This window comes from Myxine glutinosa, chromosome 1 (genome assembly GCF_964187855.1).
Source record: "Myxine glutinosa chromosome 1, kmMyxGlut1.1, whole genome shotgun sequence".
Taxonomy (NCBI): Eukaryota; Metazoa; Chordata; class Myxini; order Myxiniformes; family Myxinidae; genus Myxine; species Myxine glutinosa.
The window spans coordinates 6,843,247-6,866,136 of record NC_136261.1 but is presented as its reverse complement, the minus strand read 5'-3'; the positions used below and the strand labels follow the sequence as shown (position 1 = coordinate 6,866,136).

Genomic DNA, 22,890 nt, shown 5'->3' with positions numbered 1-22,890 from the left:
GTGGACGGACATATGGAGTCGGTGTCAGCAGTGGGGCAACCAGACTAGCACTGGAGAGTAGAGTGGGAGTGGACGGACATGGTCAGCAGGACAACCAGACTAGCGCTGGAGAGGACAGTGAGAGTAGACGGACACATGGAGTCGGTATCTGCAGTGGGACAACCAGACTAGCGCTGGAGAGTAGCGTGGGAGTGGACGGACACATTGAGTCGGTGTCTGCAGTGGGATAATCAGACTAGCCCTGGAGAGTAGAGTGGGAGTGGACGGACACATTGTCAGCAGTGGGACAACCAGACTAGCGCTGGAGAGGACAGTGGGAGTGGACGGATACATGGTCAGCAGTGGAACAACCAGACTAGCGCTGGAGAGGACAGTGGGAGTAGACGGACATGGTCAGCAGTGGAACAACCAGACTAGCGCTGGAGAGGACAGTGGGAGTAGACGGACACATGGAGTCGGTGTCTGTAGTGGGACAATCAGACGAGCGCTGGAGAGTTGAGTGGGAGTGGTGGACAAACACATAGTCAGCAGTGGGACAACCAGACTAGCGCTGGAGAGGACAGTGGGAGTGGACGGATACATGGTCAGCAGTGGAACAACCAGACTAGCGCTGGAGAGGACAGTGGGAGTAGACGGACACATGGAGTCGGTGTCTGCAGTGGGACAATCAGACGAGCGCTGGAGAGTTGAGTGGGAGTGGTGGACAAACACATAGTCAGCAGTGGGACAACCAGACTAGCGCTGGAGAGGACAGTGGGAGTGGACAGACACATAGTCAGCAGTGGGACAACCAGACTAGTGCTGGAGAGGACAGTGAGAGTAGACGGACACATGGAGTCGGTATCTGCAGTGGGACAACCAGACTAGCGCTGGAGAGTAGCGTGGGAGTGGACGGACACATTGAGTCGGTGTCTGCAGTGGGATAATCAGAATAGCCCTGGAGAGTAGAGTGGGAGTGGACGGACACATTGTCAGCAGTGGGACAACCAGACTAGCGCTGGAGAGGACAGTGGGAGTGGACGGATACATGGTCAGCAGTGGAACAACCAGACTAGCGCTGGAGAGGACAGTGGGAGTAGACGGACATGGTCAGCAGTGGAACAACCAGACTAGCGCTGGAGAGGACAGTGGGAGTAGACGGACACATGGAGTCGGTGTCTGCAGTGGGACAATCAGACGAGCGCTGGAGAGTTGAGTGGGAGTGGTGGACAAACACATAGTCAGCAGTGGGACAACCAGACTAGCGCTGGAGAGGACAGTGGGAGTGGACGGATACATGGTCAGCAGTGGAACAACCAGACTAGCGCTGGAGAGGACAGTGGGAGTAGACGGACACATGGAGTCGGTGTCTGCAGTGGGACAATCAGACGAGCGCTGGAGAGTTGAGTGGGAGTGGTGGACAAACACATAGTCAGCAGTGGGACAACCAGACTAGCGCTGGAGAGTTGAGTGGGAGTGGACAGACACATAGTCAGCAGTGGGACAAGCAGACTAGTGCTGGAGAGTTGAGTGGGAGTGGACGGACATATGGAGTCGGTGTCAGCAGTGGGAGAAAAATGAATGAAATAAGCACGATTGGTTAGCTTGACACCTGAGACTCGACAAGGAGTGCGTTTTAGTAAATAGGCTCGGGGCACAATGGCACGCCTTAACCCCTTTGCATTCGCAAAATGTCACTTCCTCTTTCAATCTTTCACTGTTCATCATCTCCCAAAACAACTTCCAAAAATAATTAATAAAAGTAAAACCGAGAAGCTTTCCATCCGTCTTTGTCCGTATTATCCAGCACAATGTCTTGCTGTAACAGCACCATGGTAGTTCGACACCAGTGGAGTCATTGTTGCTTGAGGGACGAGTACACAATCCGACAAAGATATCTTGGGAACGACGAGGCCATGTAAATCAGAGCGAACTGACGAATAGACAAACCGAAAATTTGGAAGAGGGAAAAGTTAAAGATAAAGGAGAAAAGGCAGAAAAGTGCGAACGTGCCAAACACCACGTGACAAAATGAAGGCGATTTACATTTCTGTCCTTCGTTTGCATTCTTCAGAAACCACCAGCAAGAGAACACAGGATGCGTGGGATGAGGAGGGCGAGAAGACGTTCGTGGAATTTGATTTTGCAAGACAGCCTCACAAACAGGACGACAAAAATGGCCGCCATCACACGACGGTCACCGGAGCACTGCCAACGTGGCAGCAACATGGAGTTTCCGAGCACAGAGTTCACAGCGACGGTGACGGTGGAGAGGAATCGGAGTCTTTGCCACGAAGTGGGAGTCTCGGTGTCGTCGCGACGCGGGTTCATGGCCGCCCTCACCCTCGGGGCGCGGAGCCGACATGACATCGGTCAAACCCGCAGGTGCCCGTTGTACCAAGAAGCCACAATTGCAAGAAGCACTCATTCCTGGAGCATAAACAATTCTCAGAGTTATCAAATCCGTGTCGATGTGTGTCGTGTTCTCCTGGAATAGTGTCCGAACCGGCATTTGTAGCTAGTATTTGGGGTAATCTGTCGTCGTACTTCAGTTGGTGTTCAAGGTCCTGTGCAGGACACAAATGCAAGTGGGGAAGAGAAGGATGATGGAACTGTGTGTGTGTCGTAAAGGGGCAAACAAAGATTGTGACGACGTGAAAAATACAATACAAAAAAAACACAATATATATATATATAAAACCACAATAATCCAAACCTCACCCCAACTCAAAAACCTCACCCCAACTCAAAAACCTCACCCAAACTCAAAATCTCACCCCAACTCAAAATCTCACCCCAACTCAAAATCTCACCCCAACTCAAAAACCTCACCCCAACTCAAAAACCTCACCCCAACTCAAAAACCTCACCCAAACTCAAAACCTCACCCCAACTCAAAAACCTCACCCCAACTCAAAAACCTCACCCCAACTCAAAAACCTCACCCAAACTCAAAAACCTCACCCAAACTCAAAATCTCACCCAAACTCAAAAACCTCACCCAAACTCAAAATCTCACCCCAACTCAAAAACCTCACCCCAACTCAAAATCTCACCCAAACTCAAAATCTCACCCCAACTCAAAAACCTCACCCCAACTCAAAAACCTCACCCAAACTCAAAAACCTCACCCCAACTCAAAAACCTCACCCCAACTCAAAATCTCACCCCAACTCAAAATCTCACCCCAACTCAAAAACCTCACCCCAACTCAAAACCTCACCCCAACTCAAAACCTCACCCCAACTCAAAAACCTCACCCAAACTCAAAAACCTCACCCCAACTCAAAAACCTCACCCCAACTCAAAAACCTCACCCAAACTCAAAATCTCACCCCAACTCAAAAACCTCACCCCAACTCAAAAACCTCACCCCAACTCAAAATCTCACCCCAACTCAAAAACCTCACCCAAACTCAAAATCTCACCCAAACTCAAAAACCTCACCCAAACTCAAAACCTCACCCCAACTCAAAAACCTCACCCCAACTCAAAATCTCACCCCAACTCAAAAACCTCACCCCAACTCAAAATCTCACCCCAACTCAAAAACCTCACCCCAACTCAAAATCCTCACCCAAACTCAAAAACCTCACCCAAACTCAAAAACCTCACCCAAACTCAAAAACCTCACCCAAACTCAAAATCTCACCCCAACTCAAAAACCTCACCCCAACTCAAAAACCTCACCCCAACTCAAAATCTCACCCCAACTCAAAAACCTCACCCCAACTCAAAAACCTCACCCAAACTCAAAAACCTCACCCAAACTCAAAAACCTCACCCCAACTCAAAAACCTCACCCCAACTCAAAAACCTCACCCCAACTCAAAAACCTCACCCCAACTCAAAAACCTCACCCCAACTCAAAAACCTCACCCCAACTCAAAAACCTCACCCCAACTCAAAAACCTCACCCCAACTCAAAATCTCACCCCAACTCAAAAACCTCACCCCAACTCAAAAACCTCACCCCAACTCAAAAACCTCACCCCAACTCAAAAACCTCACCCCAACTCAAAATCTCACCCAAACTCAAAATCTCACCCCAACTCAAAAACCTCACCCCAACTCAAAAACCTCACCCCAACTCAAAAACCTCACCCCAACTCAAAAACCTCACCCCAACTCAAAAACCTCACCCCAACTCAAAATCTCACCCCAACTCAAAAACCTCACCCCAACTCAAAAACCTCACCCCAACTCAAAATCTCACCCAAACTCAAAATCTCACCCCAACTCAAAATCTCACCCCAACTCAAAAACCTCACCCAAACTCAAAAACCTCACCCCAACTCAAAAACCTCACCCAAACTCAAAATCTCACCCCAACTCAAAATCTCACCCCAACTCAAAAATCTCACCCCAACTCAAAATCTCACCCCAACTCAAAATCTCACCCCAACTCAAAAACCTCACCCAAACTCAAAAACCTCACCCCAACTCAAAAACCTCACCCCAACTCAAAAACCTCACCCCAACTCAAAAACCTCACCCCAAACTCAAAAACCTCACCCCAACTCAAAAACCTCACCCCAACTCAAAAATCTCACCCCAACTCAAAAACCTCACCCCAACTCAAAATCTCACCCCAACTCAAAAATCTCACCCCAACTCAAAATCTCACCCCAACTCAAAATCTCACCCCAACTCAAAAACCTCACCCAAACTCAAAAACCTCACCCCAACTCAAAAACCTCACCCCAACTCAAAAATCTCACCCCAACTCAAAAATCTCACCCCAACTCAAAATCTCACCCCAACTCAAAATCTCACCCCAACTCAAAAACCTCACCCAAACTCAAAAACCTCACCCCAACTCAAAAACCTCACCCCAACTCAAAAATCTCACCCCAACTCAAAATCTCACCCCAACTCAAAATCTCACCCCAACTCAAAAACCTCACCCAAACTCAAAAACCTCACCCCAACTCAAAAACCTCACCCCAACTCAAAAACCTCACCCCAACTCAAAAACCTCACCCCAACTCAAAAACCTCACCCCAAACTCAAAAACCTCACCCCAACTCAAAAACCTCACCCCAACTCATAAACCTCACCCCAACTCAAAAACCTCACCCCAACTCAAAAACCTCACCCAAACTCAAAAACCTCACCCAAACTCAAAAACCTCACCCAAACTCAAAAACCTCACCCAAACTCAAAAACCTCACCCAAACTCAAAAACCTCACCCAAACTCAAAAACCTCACCCCAATTCAAAATCTCACCCCAACTCAAAATCTCACCCCAACTCAAAATCTCACCCCAACTCAAAAACCTCACCCCAACTCAAAAACCTCACCCAAACTCAAAATCTCACCCCAACTCAAAATCTCACCCCAACTCAAAAACCTCACCCAAACTCAAAAACCTCACCCAAACTCAAAAACCTCACCCCAACTCAAAAACCTCACCCCAAACTCAAAAACCTCACCCCAACTCAAAAACCTCACCCCAACTCAAAAACCTCACCCCAACTCAAAAACCTCACCCCAACTCAAAAACCTCACCCCAACTCAAAAACCTCACCCCAACTCAAAAACTTCACCCCAACTCAAAAACCTCACCCCAACTCAAAAACCTCACCCCAACTCAAAAACCTCACCCCAACTCAAAAACCTCACCCCAACTCAAAAACCTCACCCCAACTCAAAAACCTCACCCCAACTCAAAAACCTCACCCCAACTCAAAAACCTCACCCCAACTCAAAAACCTCACCTCAACCCAAAAACCTCACTACAACCCAAAAACCTCACCCCAAATCAAAATCTCACCCCAAATCAAAATGTCACCCCAAATTAAAATCTCACCCCAACCCAAAATCTCACTTCACAACCTCACCTCAACTCCAAACATCACCTCAACCCCAAACCTCACCTCCAACCCCAAACATCACCCATGTTCTTCATCAATATGTCCACCACCAGATGGTAGTTTACATGTTCAAGCAGTTTTAAGAGCATTACACAGTTGGTTAAAAAAAAATGACCGTTGGTCGATCACATGACACTCATCTTGGTGGAAAGTGTGAGCAGGATGGCCAATTTAACAGTGTTTGGTGGCAGCACGCTCCGATGATTCAAATATCACCGGAACGATTGAGTTCGAGACGAGAAGCTCGTGTTGTATTCCCCAATAAGAAGAAGTTTTGTTCGTGCCTGCATGGCCTAAGCGGTTTGGTAGGTCTGGTGGTCATGCATCACATGATCACAATCCATCTGGGCAAGGCCTTGGCGATTCGGCTCCATTTTGTGAATTCTTCCACATTCTAGTGAAGCGTTGCTGGCGGAAAGCAACAAAACGAATATGGAGCAAAAGACCTTGAGATGATAAAAGCCCAAACAACATGGCGACCATTCTCGCTGCCCAAGCTTTCGGTCGATGTGAGGGAGAGTGCGGAGCCTTGTCTTTTGTTCTGAAAAGCCCCGCCAATGTCACTTCAGTGGAACATTTTGACCGATTTGGACCGAAGTCTCCCAGAGAACTCAAAGCGACTGGCTCGATCATTCTGCCGATGGAGGTGCCTTCGCATCAAGGTGACCACCATGTTCCAGGTCGGCGAATCGCCGACGCAACCAGACAGAGGGAACGAGGGCGACACAAGACCACCAGCACAGTTTATATGGGTTATCGTGCACGTGGTACCATCACGTGCGATCGAATCATGCCGAGATGCTTTGTCAATAAAGAGAATAAAAAATAACTACAACGACACTCTTCGACACCGCGACGTCGACGGATTATGCCTCCGCCTACAATATCACATCATTATACATACTTGTCCCGAGTTTGATTGAAATCCCTTCAGCTGTTCTCGAGAATCACATTTTTACCTGACATGACCTCTGACCTTTGATGCCAAAATATAATCAGTTCATCTTTTCATCAAAATATATACTTGTACAAAGGTTGGTCAAAATCCCATCACTGTTTCACGAGTTAGCGCAGCAACAGAATTTTTACCTAACATAACTACTGACCTTTGACATATTGACCCCATAATCGAATCCGTTTATCTTTACATCGTTTATAGATACTTTTACCAAGTTTGACTTAGTTCCCTTTAGCCGTTTTTAAGTTATCATGGCAACAAAAACCTATTACAGACTCTGACCTTTGACCTTTGATACCAAAATCTAATCAGTTCATCTATTCATCTAAATATATACTTGTACGAAGTTTGGTCAAAATCCCATCACTGGTTCACAGGTTATCGTGGGAACAGGATTTTTACCAAACAATGTCTGACCTTTGACCCTGTGATCCCAAAATCGAATCAGTTAATCTTTACCTCATTATACATACCTGCACCAAGTTTGACTTGGATCCCTTCAGCCGTTCTCAAGTTATCGCGGTAAAGAAATCCTATCACGGACGGATGGACGGACAACCCGAAAACATAATGTCTCCGGCACTTCATCGGCGAAGGCATAAAAACGAACATCACGAAAGGGACATGTGGACCAAGCTTGCCATGCTGTCGGTAAATGCACTCTCAGCCTTTTTGAAGCCCATGGCAGTAAATGCAGAGTCGAGGAAAATCAAAAATATCGATTCCTTTCTTTGTCTTTGTGATGACTTATTTTGTTCTGCTCATGTGAACAACCACTAAATAAATAACTAACTCTTACACAGACTGCATAATCAAAAGTGGCAGAAAATTTAATTACTTTGGTTATATCGCATGGGGGGGGGGGGGGGGGGGGGAGATAATATGGCGATGCAAGAAAAAGGAATGTGGAACAAACTCGAGGCCATCTGAGAACCAGAAGGGGAGGAGGTGTATAGGTGTTAATGGGGAAGGGAAGGGGAGTGGGTGGGGGGGGGGGCGGAGGTAGGGGAGGGGGAGGCGGGGAGGTGAGAGGAGGGGGTGCTACAGATGCTGAATGTGGAATGTCACAAGCAAAGAAAATGTAAATGAAGAAAAACTGTCATTCAAATCATGACAGGCCGAATAATCCGAGGACGACAACAATGATGAAACCAACCCTCATCACTCCAGAAAGCATGTCGGTGGATATTAGGGATCATTGGAGTTATGGATTTATTGGGGGGTGGGGAGTGGGATCACAGGTTCAGTACATGGGGTAGTTAGTGCGGTTTGAACGTACCTCGAGCATGGTGACCAGTTCGCTCTTGGAGATACCAATGCGTTCACGATCACAGCTATCCACCACATAGATGACGGCATCAGTGTTGGAATAGTAACATCGCCAGTAAGGTCTGGGGTAACAACAGCACAACACTTCACTCATCAAGATTCAAACCACTCACCAGCTCAAATCAACAACACAAAACAACCACACCATCTTAAACCACAACCACACATCAAACGATCAACAGCTGAAATCACCAACACAAGTCAACCACTCACCTCAAATCACTGCACGTCAAGTCGTCGACCACTCACCAAGTCAAACCACTCACTCGTCAACTCAAGTCACCAACACGTCAACCACTCACAAATTCATAATACCAATACGGTATGAGACAGCATAAATATTTTTATCCTGCTAAGAGGAAGGTATTTGGAATTGTAAAAAAGGCGATTAGTATTCTAGCGTTCAAGTATGTAATTCAATACAAATAAAATAAAGATTTCAAAAGTTGTAAAAATGAAAAAAATCAAATAAAAAAAAGATTCCCCCCCTTCCCCCCGGAAGTTCACCACCGTTTGTGCACAGTCTTTTACATCACCTTATTTAACACGTTACATTACTTCTTCATACATCTTATTTGTGTCCTTTACGGTGTCTCTGAAAACAAAGATTCCTGTTTGGAATGATTTTCATTTTTGACTGCCAGACAAGCGGACAAAGTAAAAATATGATCTTGCTCGTCTCTGCGCATGCATGACTGGACCAAATTCAAAGCCAAAGAACGACGACTAAACTCCAGGTTAGTTTCTGATTCATGCTCCAATTCGTGTTTAAAATGTAACATTAAATAGAACACAAGTTGTTCCTCGATCATAATGTTACGTTTATGGGGGTAGATGAAAGAACACCGTAGGAAAGGTAGGACTGTATAATTAGTAGCATGGACCATGTGACGCGTAGGAGAAATCTCGATGTACAGGAAGTAGGAAACTGCAGATTAAGGTTGTTTCATTGTTCTTCACACAAGGGGTGAAACAGTGCTAACAAGCATTCTGAGTATTGCGCTGCAATACATGTCCCCTACCGGCAGTCTGTCGTCCGGAAAACTGTTGGGGAAATTACCAAGGGTTATTTACCCACAGGTTCTGAATCGTTCCCAATCGCTAATTACCTCAGGGCGGGCTCACCTGTGATTCGCACTCGGGACTTCGATTTATACACCTTGCAGACAGGTCAGCAGAAGCACGAGAAAATAAGTTGTTGATAAAGAACCTTTCGAGTCGCTAAATATCAGTAATTTATTATATTTTCCGGTTCACGATCAATGATCGATGTTGTGCGTGTGTATATATATATAGTATATATATATATATTATAATATATATATATATATATATATATATATATATATATACTAATTATATATATATATATATAGTAATATATATATATGTTGCTCGGCTTGGCTCCGCCCCTCCGAAAGCACGCGCTATGTCGCGCTTTTGACGTTCGTGAGACGAGGCTGAGGGCGCGCGGTGCGGCTTTGAGAACTCGAGAATAAACAAAGTGCCATAACTTTGTCAAAAATGATCGGAAACGTTGTGAAGTTCGAACTTGATCTGTAACTTATCATGAGGAAACCATGTACCAAGTTTGAAATCATTAGCATTAAGAGTTTAGAAAAAAAAGTCCGGAAAACTGTTCTTTGCGTGACGAGACTGACAGACTGATGGACTGACAGACGGACAGACGGACAGACGGACAGACGGAGGGAGGGACGGCGTGCAAACCTATAGTCCCTCCGGTGTACACCGGTAGGGGACTAATAAGTGTAGAGGATCATGGTTAGTTTTCTCCAGTGTGTGATTACCTCCACCGCCAAAGGTGGATGGAGGTTTTTTTTTTTTTTTTTTTTTTTTTTTTTTGTTATGTTTTTGAGGTTATGTTTTCACCCCTGTCTGTCTGTCTGTCCACTCGTTTGTCTGTGAACAAAATATCTCAAAGTTGTGGACGGATTTGGACGAAATTTGGCAGACATATAGCGTATGTGACAAGGATGAAATGATTAGATTTTGGTGAAGTTCCGGATTCGGATCCGGCGACTAGAATTTTTAAAGTGATTCTTCACCATTGGGAGATAGGGCCAAAAACGATACGGAGCGGCATATCTCAAAAGGTTATGGATGGATTTGGATGAAACTTGTTAGACAGGTTGTGTGTGTGACAAGGAAGAATCTTTGGTCCATATATCTGTCTTTTTGTCTTTTTTGTCTTTTTGTGTGATTAATGTTAGCTCTTTCACGAGCCTCGATGTTGTATACAAAAAAAATAAAATAAAATAAAAATCGATTACATTTTGGTGAAGATCCAGATCCGGATCCAGCTTGTAGAAACTTAAAGTGATTCTTCACCATTGAGTGATATGGCCAACCAGGCGGAGGTATGCTCTCTACTGAGTGCCATTTTAGTTCCCCCTTTGATCAATCCCGAACATTTTACAAGCCAAGCTAAGCCGGCCCCATGAACACTTACCGCCGACAAAAGCCTAGGAAGAGCCGGTCAGACTAAGCCCCGCCCAAAGGACCTAATCGGCGAAAGCCGATCCCCTTGTGCTTTATACCTCTCCCCCCCCCCCCCCACCCCCTTCCCACACCTCCTCCCCCCAAGCCCTCTCCCTCCCACACTTCTCCCTGCTCTCAAATGTTGTGTTTGTGTGCTTCCCCTTCTCTCCCCATCTTGTCTTCCGCTCCCTCTTTTTATATATTTTTTGTCTGGTTGATTTGTTTGTGAAATAAATGTTAGCTCTTTCAAGATAGGACCCAAGATAGGACCCTCGATTCAGTATACCAAAAAAAAAAGAAGAAAAAAAAAAGCCGGCCCACAAGAGGCGGAGAAATTGGGGGTGTAGAACGAGTCATCAGGCAACGCCCCGACGGACACCATTGGCCTGTAGGACGTAGGCGGGGCAAACTGGGAGGCTAACGAGACTATTGGCTACAGAGTGAAGAAGAAGGGGGTCTCTCTCTACTCTGGAAAAGAAGGCTGCGACATTTGTTTTTTTCGATCTTGGTGCTGACTGAGTTGGGCGCGCTTTGGAGAGCGAGGTTTTGCTGCGTCAGCATTTTGAGAGGTTTTGGCTCGCAATCTCCTTGGAGGCAAAGGAGGCCATCTTCACTGTTCGCCCCACGCCTCTGGGCGTCTTTGCCTTTGTCGGCCGGCGCCACCTTGTGCGCTCCAGCGTGAGAGGATTGAACTTGGCCACCTCCGCTGGCCTCACGAAAAGGGGCCATTTGGGCCAAAAGATAAGTGCTGGCACGAAAAATGGTTTTATTTTATTTAATTTTCCCCTGTGTGTTTGTATTTGTGACTGATTGGAGACGTCTCAAATTAGAATTTAATTTACCTCAACATTTATTTCGACATTTTTATTCCTCAATTTATTTTCATTAAATTATTTGATTGTTGAATTTATTGTGGTGTTTGTGTGTTTTTGGAAAAGACCTGTGTGCTTCGTTCAGCTAAACGTCCCGCAGTCTTCCATCTTGCGCATGCAATAACCGCCATATTGGCTGCCGCCTCAGTCATTAAAGCAGTTCGGCTTTCCATCATCAGGCGGTCTTAATCGCCGGAGACGCGACAATAAACTGACATTTGTGGACATAGACAGACAGTGAACCAATTGCTTAACCCCGCTTTTCGCTACACGTGCGTGGGGTAATAATGTCACATGATCACCAGCAAACAGTCAATAAGATGAAGGTTTAGAGATGAGACGCAGAGGGAGGAGGAGAGGATGAGGAAAGGCAAGAGGCAGTCGCCCAAAACACATTTCACAGGACTCACCGTATGCTGGTCTGCCCTCCAAGGTCCCATACTTGGAACCTAAGGTTCTGGTAAGTCACCGTCTCCACATTGAATCCGATAGCTGACAAGAGAGTTCATGGTGATTGGTTCAACACATATTGTGGAAACAGCTCATTTACACTTTCACAAATATTACTTAGTAATGCCATCGGTTTCTAAACACCTTGGATAAAGCATCTGCATCCTCTGCAATACTGTTAGAGTGCAGCACACACAGCAAGGAAATCAATGTGCAGCACTCACCCTGCACGAAAATTAAGGTGCATAACTCACCCTGCATGGAAATTAAGGTGCAGCACTCACTCGGCATTGAAATTAAGGGGCAGCACTCACTCGGCATTGAAATTAAGGGGCAGCACTCACTCGGCATGGAAATCAATGTGCAGCACTCACTCGGCATAGAAATTAAGGGGCAGCACTCACTCGGCATGGAAATCAAGGTGCAGCACTCACTCGGCATTGAAATTAAGGGGCAGCACTCACTCGGCATGGAAATCAATGTGCAGCACTCACTCGGCATAGAAATTAAGAAGCAGCACTCACTCGGCATGGAAATTAAGGGGCAGCACTCACTCGGCATGGAAATCAAGGTGCAGCACTCACTCGGCATGGAAATTAAGGGGCAGCACTCACTCAGCATGGAAATTAAGGGGCAGCACTCACTCGGCATGGAAATCATGGTGCAGCACTCACTCGGCATGGAAATCATGGTGCAGCACACACTTGGCATGCAACTTAAGGTGAAGCACACTCGCGACACTCACTAGGTATGGTGGTGACCACTTCACCAACTTGCAGTTGGTACAAGATGGTCGTTTTTCCTGCGCCGTCGAGTCCCAGGATGAGAATGCGCATTTCACGAGAGCCAAACAGGGTGCCAAAGATCTTGGATAATATCAAACCTGCACAGGAAAGCAGGACAGTCATCACACCAGATATTTTCCGATCAAACAAAGCCACTGCAATGGCTCATGGGTCAATGAAGGATCAACTCAAAAGGAACAAATCTTTCAAAAAGTGATGACCCCAAAAGTGCTGGGGTTTATAATATAGTGCATCACCATACAACGCAGGTTGAATTGGCAAAACAATCATTCCTGGCATCCCATTTACACGTCACAATGATGACGGATTGTCTACGTGTCTGACTTTACATGACCCACACTTTCCCAGTAAGACTTCGCAAACAAACTTTTAGCAGACAGAAAGGCAGTGGGGGAGGGCGGGCGAAGGGTCAAGGTGAAGGGGAGCATGAAATTCAAGGTGAATCGAGAAGGAGCATGAGGGGTCAAGGCGAATCGAGGAGGAGCCCATGGGGTCCAGGCGAACAGAGGGGGAGCACGAGGTGTCAAGGCGAACAGAGGAGGAGCACGAGGAGTCAAACAGAACAGAGGAGGCGCTCGAGGCGTCAAACCGAACAGAGGGGCAGCTCGAGACGTAAAAGTGAACAGAGGAGAAGCACGAGGCATCAAAGCAAACAGAGGGGGAGCACAAGGGGTCAAAGTGAACTGAGGGGGAGCACGAAGGGTCAATCTGAACAGAGGAGGAGCACGAGGTGTCAAAGTGAACTGAGGGGGAGCACGAAGGGTCAATCTGAACAGAGGAGGAGCACAAGGCGTCAAAGTGAACTGAGGGGGAGCCCGAAGGGTCAATCTGAACAGAGGAGGAGCACAAGGCGTCAAAGTGAACAGAGGGGGAGCACGAGGCGAGGCGTCAAAATGAACAGAGGGAGAGCATGAGGCGTCAAAGCGAACAGAGGTAGACCACGAGGCGTCAAAGCGAACAGAGGTAGACCACGAGGCGTCAAAGCGAACAGAGGTGGAGCACGAGGCTTCAAAGCGAACAGAGGTGGAGCACGAGGTGTCAAAACGAACAGAGGGGAAGCACGAGGCATCAAAGCGAACAGAGGTGGAGCACGAGGCGTCAAAGCGAACAGAGGTGGAGCACGAGGCATCAAAGCGAACAGAGGTGGAGCACGAGGCGTCAAAGCGAACAGAGGTGGAGCACGAGGCGTCAAAACGAACAGAGGGGAAGCACGAGGCATCAAAGCAAACAGAGGGGGAGCACGAGGCATCAAAGCGAACAGAGGAGGAGCACGAGGCATCAAAGCAAACAGAGGGGAAGCCCGAAGGGTCAAGCTGAACACGGGGAGCATGAGGCATCAAAGTGAACAGAGGGGCCCGAGGCGTTCAAGGTGAACAGAGGGGGAGCCCGGAGGGTCAATCTAAACAGATGGGGATCCCAAAGGGTCAATCTGAACAGAGGGGGCGCCCGAGGGGGAAATCTGAACAGAGAGGGCACCCGAGGGGTCAAGCTGAGCAGAGGAGGAGCCCAAAGGGTCAAGCTGAACAGAGGGGGAGCATGAGGCGTTAAAGCAAACAGAGCGGGAGCTCGAGGAGTCAAGCTGAACAGAGGCCAGAGGGGGAGCCCAAGGGGTCTCGCCGAACAGAGGGGGAGCACCAGGGGGTCAAGGCGAACAGAGGCAGAGCACGAGGCGTCAAGGGTGAACAGAGAGGGAGCACGAGGGGTCAAGCTGAACAGAGGAGGAGCACGAGGGGGTCAAGGCGAACAGAGGCAGAGCACGAGGCGTCAAAGCAAACATAGGGGAAGCATGAGGCGTCAAAGCGAACAGAGGGGGAGCACCGGGCATCAAAGCGAACAGAGAGGGAGCACCGGGCGTCAAAGCGAATGGGGGGGGGGGGGGGTGGGGAGCACGAGAAGTCAAAGCGAACAGAGGGGGAGACCGAGGGGTCAAGCTGAACAGAGAGGGAGACTGAGGGGTCAAGCTGAACAGAGGAGCACGAGAGGTCAAGGGTGAACAGAGAGGGAGCACGAGGGGTCAAGCTGAACAGAGGGGGAGCACGAGGGGGTCAAGGCGAACAGAGGCGGAGCACGAGGCGTCAAAGCGAACATAGGGGAAGCATGAGGCGTCAAAGCGAACAGAGGGGGAGCACCGGGCGTCAAAGTGAACAGAGAGGGAGCACCGGGCGTCAAAGAGAACAGGGGGTGGGAGGGGGGGGGGGGGAGCACGAGAAGTCAAAGCGAACAGAGGGGGAGCACAAGGGGTCAAAGCGAACAGAGGGGGAGCACAAGGGGTCAAGCTGAACAGAGGGTGAGTATGAGTGGTCAAGGTGAACAGAGGAGGAGCACAAGGGGTCAAGCTGAACAGAGGAGGAGCATGAGGGGTCAAGTTGAATAGAGGGGGTCAGGGGGGGCACAAAGGGTCAAGCTGAACAGAGGGGGAGCACGAGGCGCAATGCCAAGAAAGGGGGATTCTGAGGGGTCAAGGTAAAATAAACATGGAAAGGCAAATAAAAATGGAAGGGCGAGTGGTCAAAGTGAAAAACAGATGTTGAGGGTTCAAAACTTGAAACAAAACCTGAGAAGGGAAAGGATTAGTCAAAAAAACATGAGTGATATGGTGGGAAGTCGTAGACAGGAAAAGAGGCCAAAAGGTATAATAAGTATGTGTGTGTGTGTACATGAGTGTGTGTGTGTGGGGGTGTGTGTGCATGAGTGTGTGTGTGTGGGGGTGTGTGTACATGAGTGTGTGTGTGTGTGTGTGTACATGAGTGTGTGTGTGTATGAGTGTGTGTGTGTGTGTGTGTGTGTGTGTGTGCATGTGTGTGTGTTTGTGTGTGTGTGTGTGTGTGTGCATGAGTGTGTGTGTGTGTGTGTGTGTGTGTGTGTGTGTGTGCATGAGTGTGTGTGTGTGTGTGTGCATGAGTGTGTGTGCATGAGTGTGTGCATGTGTGCATGAGTGTGTGTGTGCATGTGTGTGTGTGTGCATGAGTGTGTGTACATGAGTGTGTGTACATGAGTGTGTGTACATGAGTGTGTGTGTGTGCATGAGTGTGTGTGTGTGCATGAGTGTGTGTGTGTGGAGTGTGTGTGTGCATGAGTGTGTGTGTGTGCATGAGTGTGTGTGTGTGTGTGTGCATGAGTGTGTGTGTGTGCATGAGTGTGTGTGTGTGCATGAGTGTGTGTGCATGAGTGTGTGTGCATGAGTGTGTGTGTGTGTGTATTCGGTCCCAATGCTTTGTTTTCTTTGTTCATGCTTGATGGGATCATCAGCTTGTATGTGAGTATTAATTCCTTGTGCTCAATTGTCGTTTTTGGTTCAGGTTTCCACAAGTTTTCTCGGACTGGGATATTTAAGTTTTTGCAGATGTACTCTACATTACTCTACAAACGTTGTTGTGCATTTGTGTGTGCAGCTGTTCTGATGAGTTTTTTGGGTTGTTTTTTTTACATCCCGATAGGAGGTGGTTCGTACTTTCTGTTTCCACCTTGCAGAACCTACACTTGTCTAAGTGACTCGGTCCCACCATTTTCTTGAATCCATTCGTGTGGCGTCCTTTGTCTTGGGCATTTATGACAATTCATTCTCCATCACAGTTGAACTGACCTCTTTTTAGCCATTCCAATTCACATTATTTGTCTCTGCCCAGTCTATCAAACACATTTTTTAGATCTTCCTACTCTTGATATTGTTGTTGTTGGTGTACATATATTGATATTTCACTTTTTATTTTTCTATAGTCTTCTTTGCAATCATTGAGGCTGTACGAGTTGCTCTTTCGGTTTCATGCGTGACATCATCTATTCACACCTATCTTGTCCGTGATAAACGTTGTCTTGCCTTGTCCGATCTCTCTTATTGGGCGTTAGGGCAAAACAGGAGGGCTGAAAAGCTATCACCTTGGAAGATTCCTCGACAAATCTTCACTCTAGTCAGGGCCCTCAGGGATATTTTGGGGCCGTTTGGTTCAAATTCTTCCAAAAGCATCAAATTTGGCGCAGATGTTGCCCATGCCATACTCTTTCGATTTTTGACGGGCGCCAAGACGGCCCCCCCCCCCGGGGGGCCCATATTGGCGAAATACTGAATGGCCGCCACCCGGATTAGAGGAAAATCAGTTAAATAACCAAAAGGGTTGGAATCATGTATGATACCACTTTTCAGGGGGTTTCGAGGTCGAGGAATCCAATTATGATGTTATTTTGATGATTCGAGGTCAAGGTCAACCCTCAAGGTCATCTTAAAGGTCATTTTTGAGTCAAACATGTTGGTTTTTTAGTTTTTTGTCAAGATTTACGCGAGGTTCACCATTTTATGTTTCTGGGTTGGGTAATCGAACTCTGACCTTATTTTTGACAATTAGAGGAAATATTTACATGTCTATTTCCTAATTTTCAGGCATATGCAGTTCATCAGTCGAATTACAAAGGTACGGATTTTGATGTTTTATGAACTGTATGCCATATCCTTGTGTTTAATTTTTGTGCGATCATGATCCGGGTTCATGTATACATGATTGTATACGTGTCATAAATATGACGTCATAGGTCATGTGACCTGGCGGCCATATTGGATTTTATGAAAACCATAAAAATGGATCCCTGCCTTCATTTTTCGATCGATTCATTTTGAACTTTGACCACTTATAGTACGCCATGTGATTGGATGCATATCCTAATTATGACGTCATGGGTCAGGTGACATGGCGGGATGGACCGGTACGGTCCCCGGATCGTACCGCCCTTGGCGCCCGTCAAAAATCGAAAGAGTATGGCATGGGCAACATCTGCGCCAAATTTGATGCTTTTGGAAGAATTTGAACCAAAATATCCCTGAGGGCCCTGACTACTCCTGATATGTTGATCTTTTCTTCCGAGTGCTGCAATATCAATATGGCATTCCAAAGCTCCATTGCTTTATCCGTTTGATCATTTGGCATTCCTATTGCACATTTGCATGCATTTTATCATCCATGAACGCGGGACACTATCAAAAGCTCTTTTGTAGTCTATTCTATCCAGGCTGTGGACAATTTGGTTCTTCTCGTTTTAGAGTTTGAGTGTGGTCTTGTTTAGTAGTAGTTGGTCTATTGTTCCATAGCATCCTCTTTTACATCCCTTCCGTTCTGCCGAGAGGTCTCTGTGTTAGGTGGTGGTGTATCATTTCTGTGACGATTCCCATCAGACGTTTGTACGTTGTTGGTGGACACGTGTGTGTTTGTAGGTGTGTATATGTAGGTCAAGATGACAAGTAGTGCATCGTGTGCACTGTGCATAAGTGTGTGTGTGTGTGTGGTGTTGCATATGGAGGAGCATGCGTGTGTGCATAGAGGTTGGGGGTAAGGGGAGAGGTGGTGCAGATTATACCGACAGCGAGTTTAAAAAACACAAAAATTCTTGTTAATCCAGTTTGTTCACATTGCATGACAAATCACGAATACAGGTGGAGGTATCATTGTTGAAAATCTGCCCAGGGTTGAGTATAAATAATACATTTTTCAAAACATGTTCGGCTGGTCCCCAAATAATTTGTTTGTGATTTCGAAATACCAGGATGTGCACCGAGCGTTACCGAGCCCAGCATACCGGCTTTTTAACCTCGGCCTCATTCTCATTCTGCTCCTTGTCCACACTGAGCGAGACACAACAGTCATTTCCACACTTGAGCATTAGGCGGATGTTTTAAGCTTGATACACTCAATTTAAATTGATGATACAAGCGGGAGGAGGGGAGGTTATGGCAAAGAAAGAGGGAAGTCGTGAGGTCAAGACTAATGCATAATGACACAATGACTGCTGACGACTACACAACATGGATTCCAATCAAACAAGCTCTCCTGCTGATGAAAGTTGTGACAAAGTTGACCAGCATTGGTGACATTACAATAGGCAATGACCAAAATGTGGGGAACGTCACCAATACTAAACGTTTATCAGCTCCCCTCTTTTTGTACAAATGGTCGAGGCTCATGGAAGATTTGCAGAAGAAATGAAGGGAAGAAATTGAAAAGAGAGAAACATCAACATGTGAGAGTAGAAATCAGATCGAGATCAAGGGGAAGGTGAAGAAGCTGCACAATGCTGAATGAAGCACAGCAAGAAGAGGAAAGGGGTGCTGGGGATGAAACAGAAGAGGGACAAAACAACCGATAAACAAACCAAAAGAGGTGAGGGAGAAGGGAGGGGACACAATAACCTGGAAATAGGTGTGCTTGAGAATGGGGTCAATTGGGGTGGAAGAGATCGTGTATACAGATGGGGGAAGCCATGAGGTAAACAAGCGTTACGCCGAGGTCCCCCGTCGGTGAAGTGATGTGAGTTGACAAAGTCGAAGATGCAGAAAACATGGAAGAGTCGATACTATTTACGAGTGGGTTGGAGAGACACCCACACACCAGATTAGAAGTTAGTAGTTCGTTTCTTTTTCAAGATATTCCGCTCACAAGGTTCAGACATACATGGCGGCGGCCATCTTGGATTTTGACGTGGCGACCCAATTTTCAATAGCATTCTTCCTTATGCCTAGATACACCCACCCAGCAGATTAGAAGTTGGCACTTCGCATATTTTTCAAGATATTCCACTCAAGGTTCAGACATGCATGGCGGCGGCCATCTTGGATTTTGACTTGGCGACCCAATTTTCAATAGGGTTCTTCCATATGCCTCGTTGCACCCACACACCAAATTAGAATTCGGTCCTTCGCTCACTTTTATAAAGATATTGCAGTGCACGTACGCACGCACGGACACACGGACGCACACACGGACGGAGGGTAAAACCATAGTCCCCCTTTAGCTCCACGGTGCGATGGGGGACAACAACTGCCTTGAAGCCCTGGAGAGGAGCACGAGACTGAAGAGACTGGGGAAGTTGGTTCCACAGGTGATAGAAAGGAGGAACAAATTAGTGCAGGTGAGCAGTGAGCCTGGATTTTGAGAGTTTAACAAGATGGTTACTGTCAAAACATGTGCACCCTACAGAAACCTGAGAGGGGCACAGCCAAGAGAGGGCAGAGGACCAAGTCCAAAAATAGCCCAGTGGGGGACTGATGGTTATTTCCCCACAGTTTCTGAGAATATTTTAGAAATAAATTACCTGCATTTGAGGTGAAACACCCCTTTATCAGCCTCTTACAGGGGGCAGATACGGATGGGGAGCACAACCACATGAGACCTTAATGTTTTGATGTATCGTACCAAATTTGGTCCATAATTATCGGTCATGTAGTTTGTGAGGAAAATGGCTTGGTGAATGAGGGATTAGGAGAGGGAGCCTGTGACCCCCTTTCCAGGGAAGATAACGCCATGGGAAAAAACAACTCGAACAAAAAAAAAAAAAAAAAAAAAAAAAAAAAAATACTCAAAGGCAAAAGTTATTGTGACACACAAACAAAAAACAGAATCAGTGTTAAACTTTTACTGCCGCGAATGAAATGTTATTACATGGAAAGACAAATGTTTCAAGGTATGGTAACGATCAACAGTCCATAAGAACAGCACACCTGGCATATGCAAATGAGCCACAACACAAGAGGGGGTTCACAAGCAAGTTCACACGGTCAGTAGCGAGTGTGTCCACCTTGTGCATTGATGCAGGCCTGGCACCTCCGCCTCATTGAGGCCACTAAACGTCGATGAAAGTCCTGGGGAAGATCATTCCATATCCGAGGAAGATCATTCCATATCCATACGGATGACGTCGTAAACGTCGCTCCATTTCATCCCAGACGTGTTCAATGGGTGACAAATCAGGGGATCTTGTGGGCCAGGGTAACACATTAACATTGTTCTGATTAAGATACAGCTGTACAACTCGAGCAACGTGTGGTCTGCTCCACTGGAGACGTCGACGTCGATGTTCTGGCGTTAGAATTGGCCGTCGGGCTGGGCGCCTTGCACGGATGCCGTAGACGCGTGGACGTCGTCGAACTGTTCTCGCAGATACACCTCTGTTGCCAGGTATGGTACGGGCTGTAAGGGTTGCTGGCTGGAACCTGTGTCGGAGGTGCGTGGTTCGAATGCATCGGTCTTGACGTGGGGTCGTTACTGGTGGGCGGCCACTACGGGGACGGTCTATAACTTGATTGTTTTGCTGAAAACGTCGCCATAAGTGCCAAATGGTGTTTCTATGGACGTTGAATCGACGAGCAACGTCATGCTGCGAGGTACCAGACTGAAGCATACCTATAGCTCTCCATCAGTCATTTTCCCCGAGGCGTGGCATGTCGAACTTGTTCCAGAATGATGAATAGAGGTGTTTTTCTGACTTCTGTACTTCTTAAGACTGCATTGAGTGGAAATGATAAGCGTCTGGTTGTCTGGCCTTTTGAAGTGAACATTGCTGGCCATTTTTCTCGAATATGTCATGCTTCTTGCAGATTTCGTGCAATTCGAACAACAATTGCTTGGTTGCGTTTCTTCGACCATTTTAACAAACTCTTTCTCTGGTTCAAATCCAAAAATTCATTCACAAGATTACCAATGAAAAAATTCCATGTCACAATAACTTTTGCCTCTGAGTATATATATATATATTGTTATGTCTGGGGGTAGAGCAAAATCTAGAGCCAGGTAGATCTGAATAGGTAACATGATTCGACTGTCGCGATAGGGAATCTACCTGTAATAAGTTGTGTGTAGTCCGGTTTGTCGGGTAAGAGTCTGCTTGTGAACATACCAGGATGTTCGGGTGTTAGATAGTGTAGGGATTAAGAATAAACCCTGTGTGTCACACCTGGTAATCAAACCTTTGTCCCTTATGGCAATGCATACACCTGTAGACACTTAGACAGGCCCTGTAGTGCACACATTAATTAAATTCCCTTCCCTGGCAAGGACTTCGGAAGAAAACAGGCAAGAAACCAGGCCAGAACACCACCGGAGATGGCTGCCGCCGGGCGAATCACGAACTTGCCGAGCAACATCGCGTGACCCCACCACAGGGGCCTTTGATTGGAGGGAAGGCGCTAGGAGGTTCGGTGGAGGGCACTGATTTGGTGGCACGCCGCCAAGGCTGACGTCATTAAAGCCGTTCTGGTCTTCCGCGGTCCCTGGTATTAACCGGAGGGATTCGCACGACAATATATTGTTACGGATCTCGTGGATCGGCGCTCCCCTTATCAGGGGGGGGGGGGGGGGGGTTAATCCCCTTGTCTTTTTAGCTGGCCGTCCCGAGTCCTGGGGGTTATAACGTCCTTCCCGGCCCGGCGTTACATAGGGTTTGTTAGGCCTAGGGGTTCATTACTACCTAAGTACCAACGCCGGCTGGAAACGAGGGAATAACACCCGCTCTAACCACGGATATGTTGGAAAATGCCGAGCGGTTAGCAATCTGCGATCCGAGCTGTTAACAATGAGACTAAACCCGATTCTGAGCGGTTCCTAATCGTGCCACAGGTACTCAATTGAGAAAAGACGAAAGCGAAGGGATTAAGACGAAACCAGAAAGAACAGGTGAATTTATTACAAACAAAAAGAGGAAAGGAAAGAATGTACAAGAAAGGAAGAAGAAGAAGCAGGACACAGGGCAGTCTTAAAGCAGTCTTATTCTATACCCCAGACAAACAGACACACTCACACGGGGATTGTAGCTGGTAGGTGGTCAGGTAGAGGGTCCGGTGATGGGGTCCAGGCTCCAGGTGAGGCTCCAGTCCGGGCTCCGGTTCAGCGGGCGAAAACCCGGCAGGCAGCTCTGCGCATCTTGGAAATGCGACCGGACCTTACATATAGCAGGGGGGGAGGGCTGGTGTCCCGTACGTGTGCGCTCCTGGACAAGTCCGTTAATAAGCGCGTCTCCAACCAAACTCGTGCGCATTTCCCAATCAGACTCGTATAAGCGCGTCTCCAACCCGAGTCCTTTTTACCGCCAACCTTCCACTCGAGTGCTGCCGTATCTCTCTCTTCAAGCAACCAGTGCTCGCGACAAGTAGTCCCTCCAAGGGCTTTGCGTTCGTGCTTATATAACACACCACGCGATCACTACTCGGGCCTCAAGGCCACGCCTGTCGGTGATGTTACATCAGCCCTTGTTGGACTGGTGAGGGCTTACCGGCCACGCCTTTGATGGCTGGTTGACAGGCCACACCTTCTTCTTGGCGTTCCGCCCCCTTTTTCCTCGGGGCTGACCGCATGGTTTCTGGCAG

The 22,890-nt window shown here is 47.3% G+C and overlaps 1 protein-coding gene across 2 annotated transcripts in view; it reads right to left on the bottom strand.

Moving 5' to 3' along the window:
* ARL1 (ARF like GTPase 1) overlaps nucleotides 1–22,890 on the bottom strand; it is a 76,820-nt gene that overhangs the window by 6,241 nt on the left and 47,689 nt on the right. For both annotated transcript variants that reach the window (XM_078779706.1, XM_078779745.1), the window contains exons 2-4: nucleotides 12,710–12,847; nucleotides 11,925–12,006; nucleotides 8,094–8,205 (exon numbers count right to left, since the gene is read on the bottom strand). In XM_078779706.1, coding sequence (XP_078635832.1) covers nucleotides 8,094–8,205; nucleotides 11,925–12,006; nucleotides 12,710–12,847 — 332 coding nt within the window. The remainder of the gene's footprint in view (nucleotides 1–8,093; nucleotides 8,206–11,924; nucleotides 12,007–12,709; nucleotides 12,848–22,890) is intronic.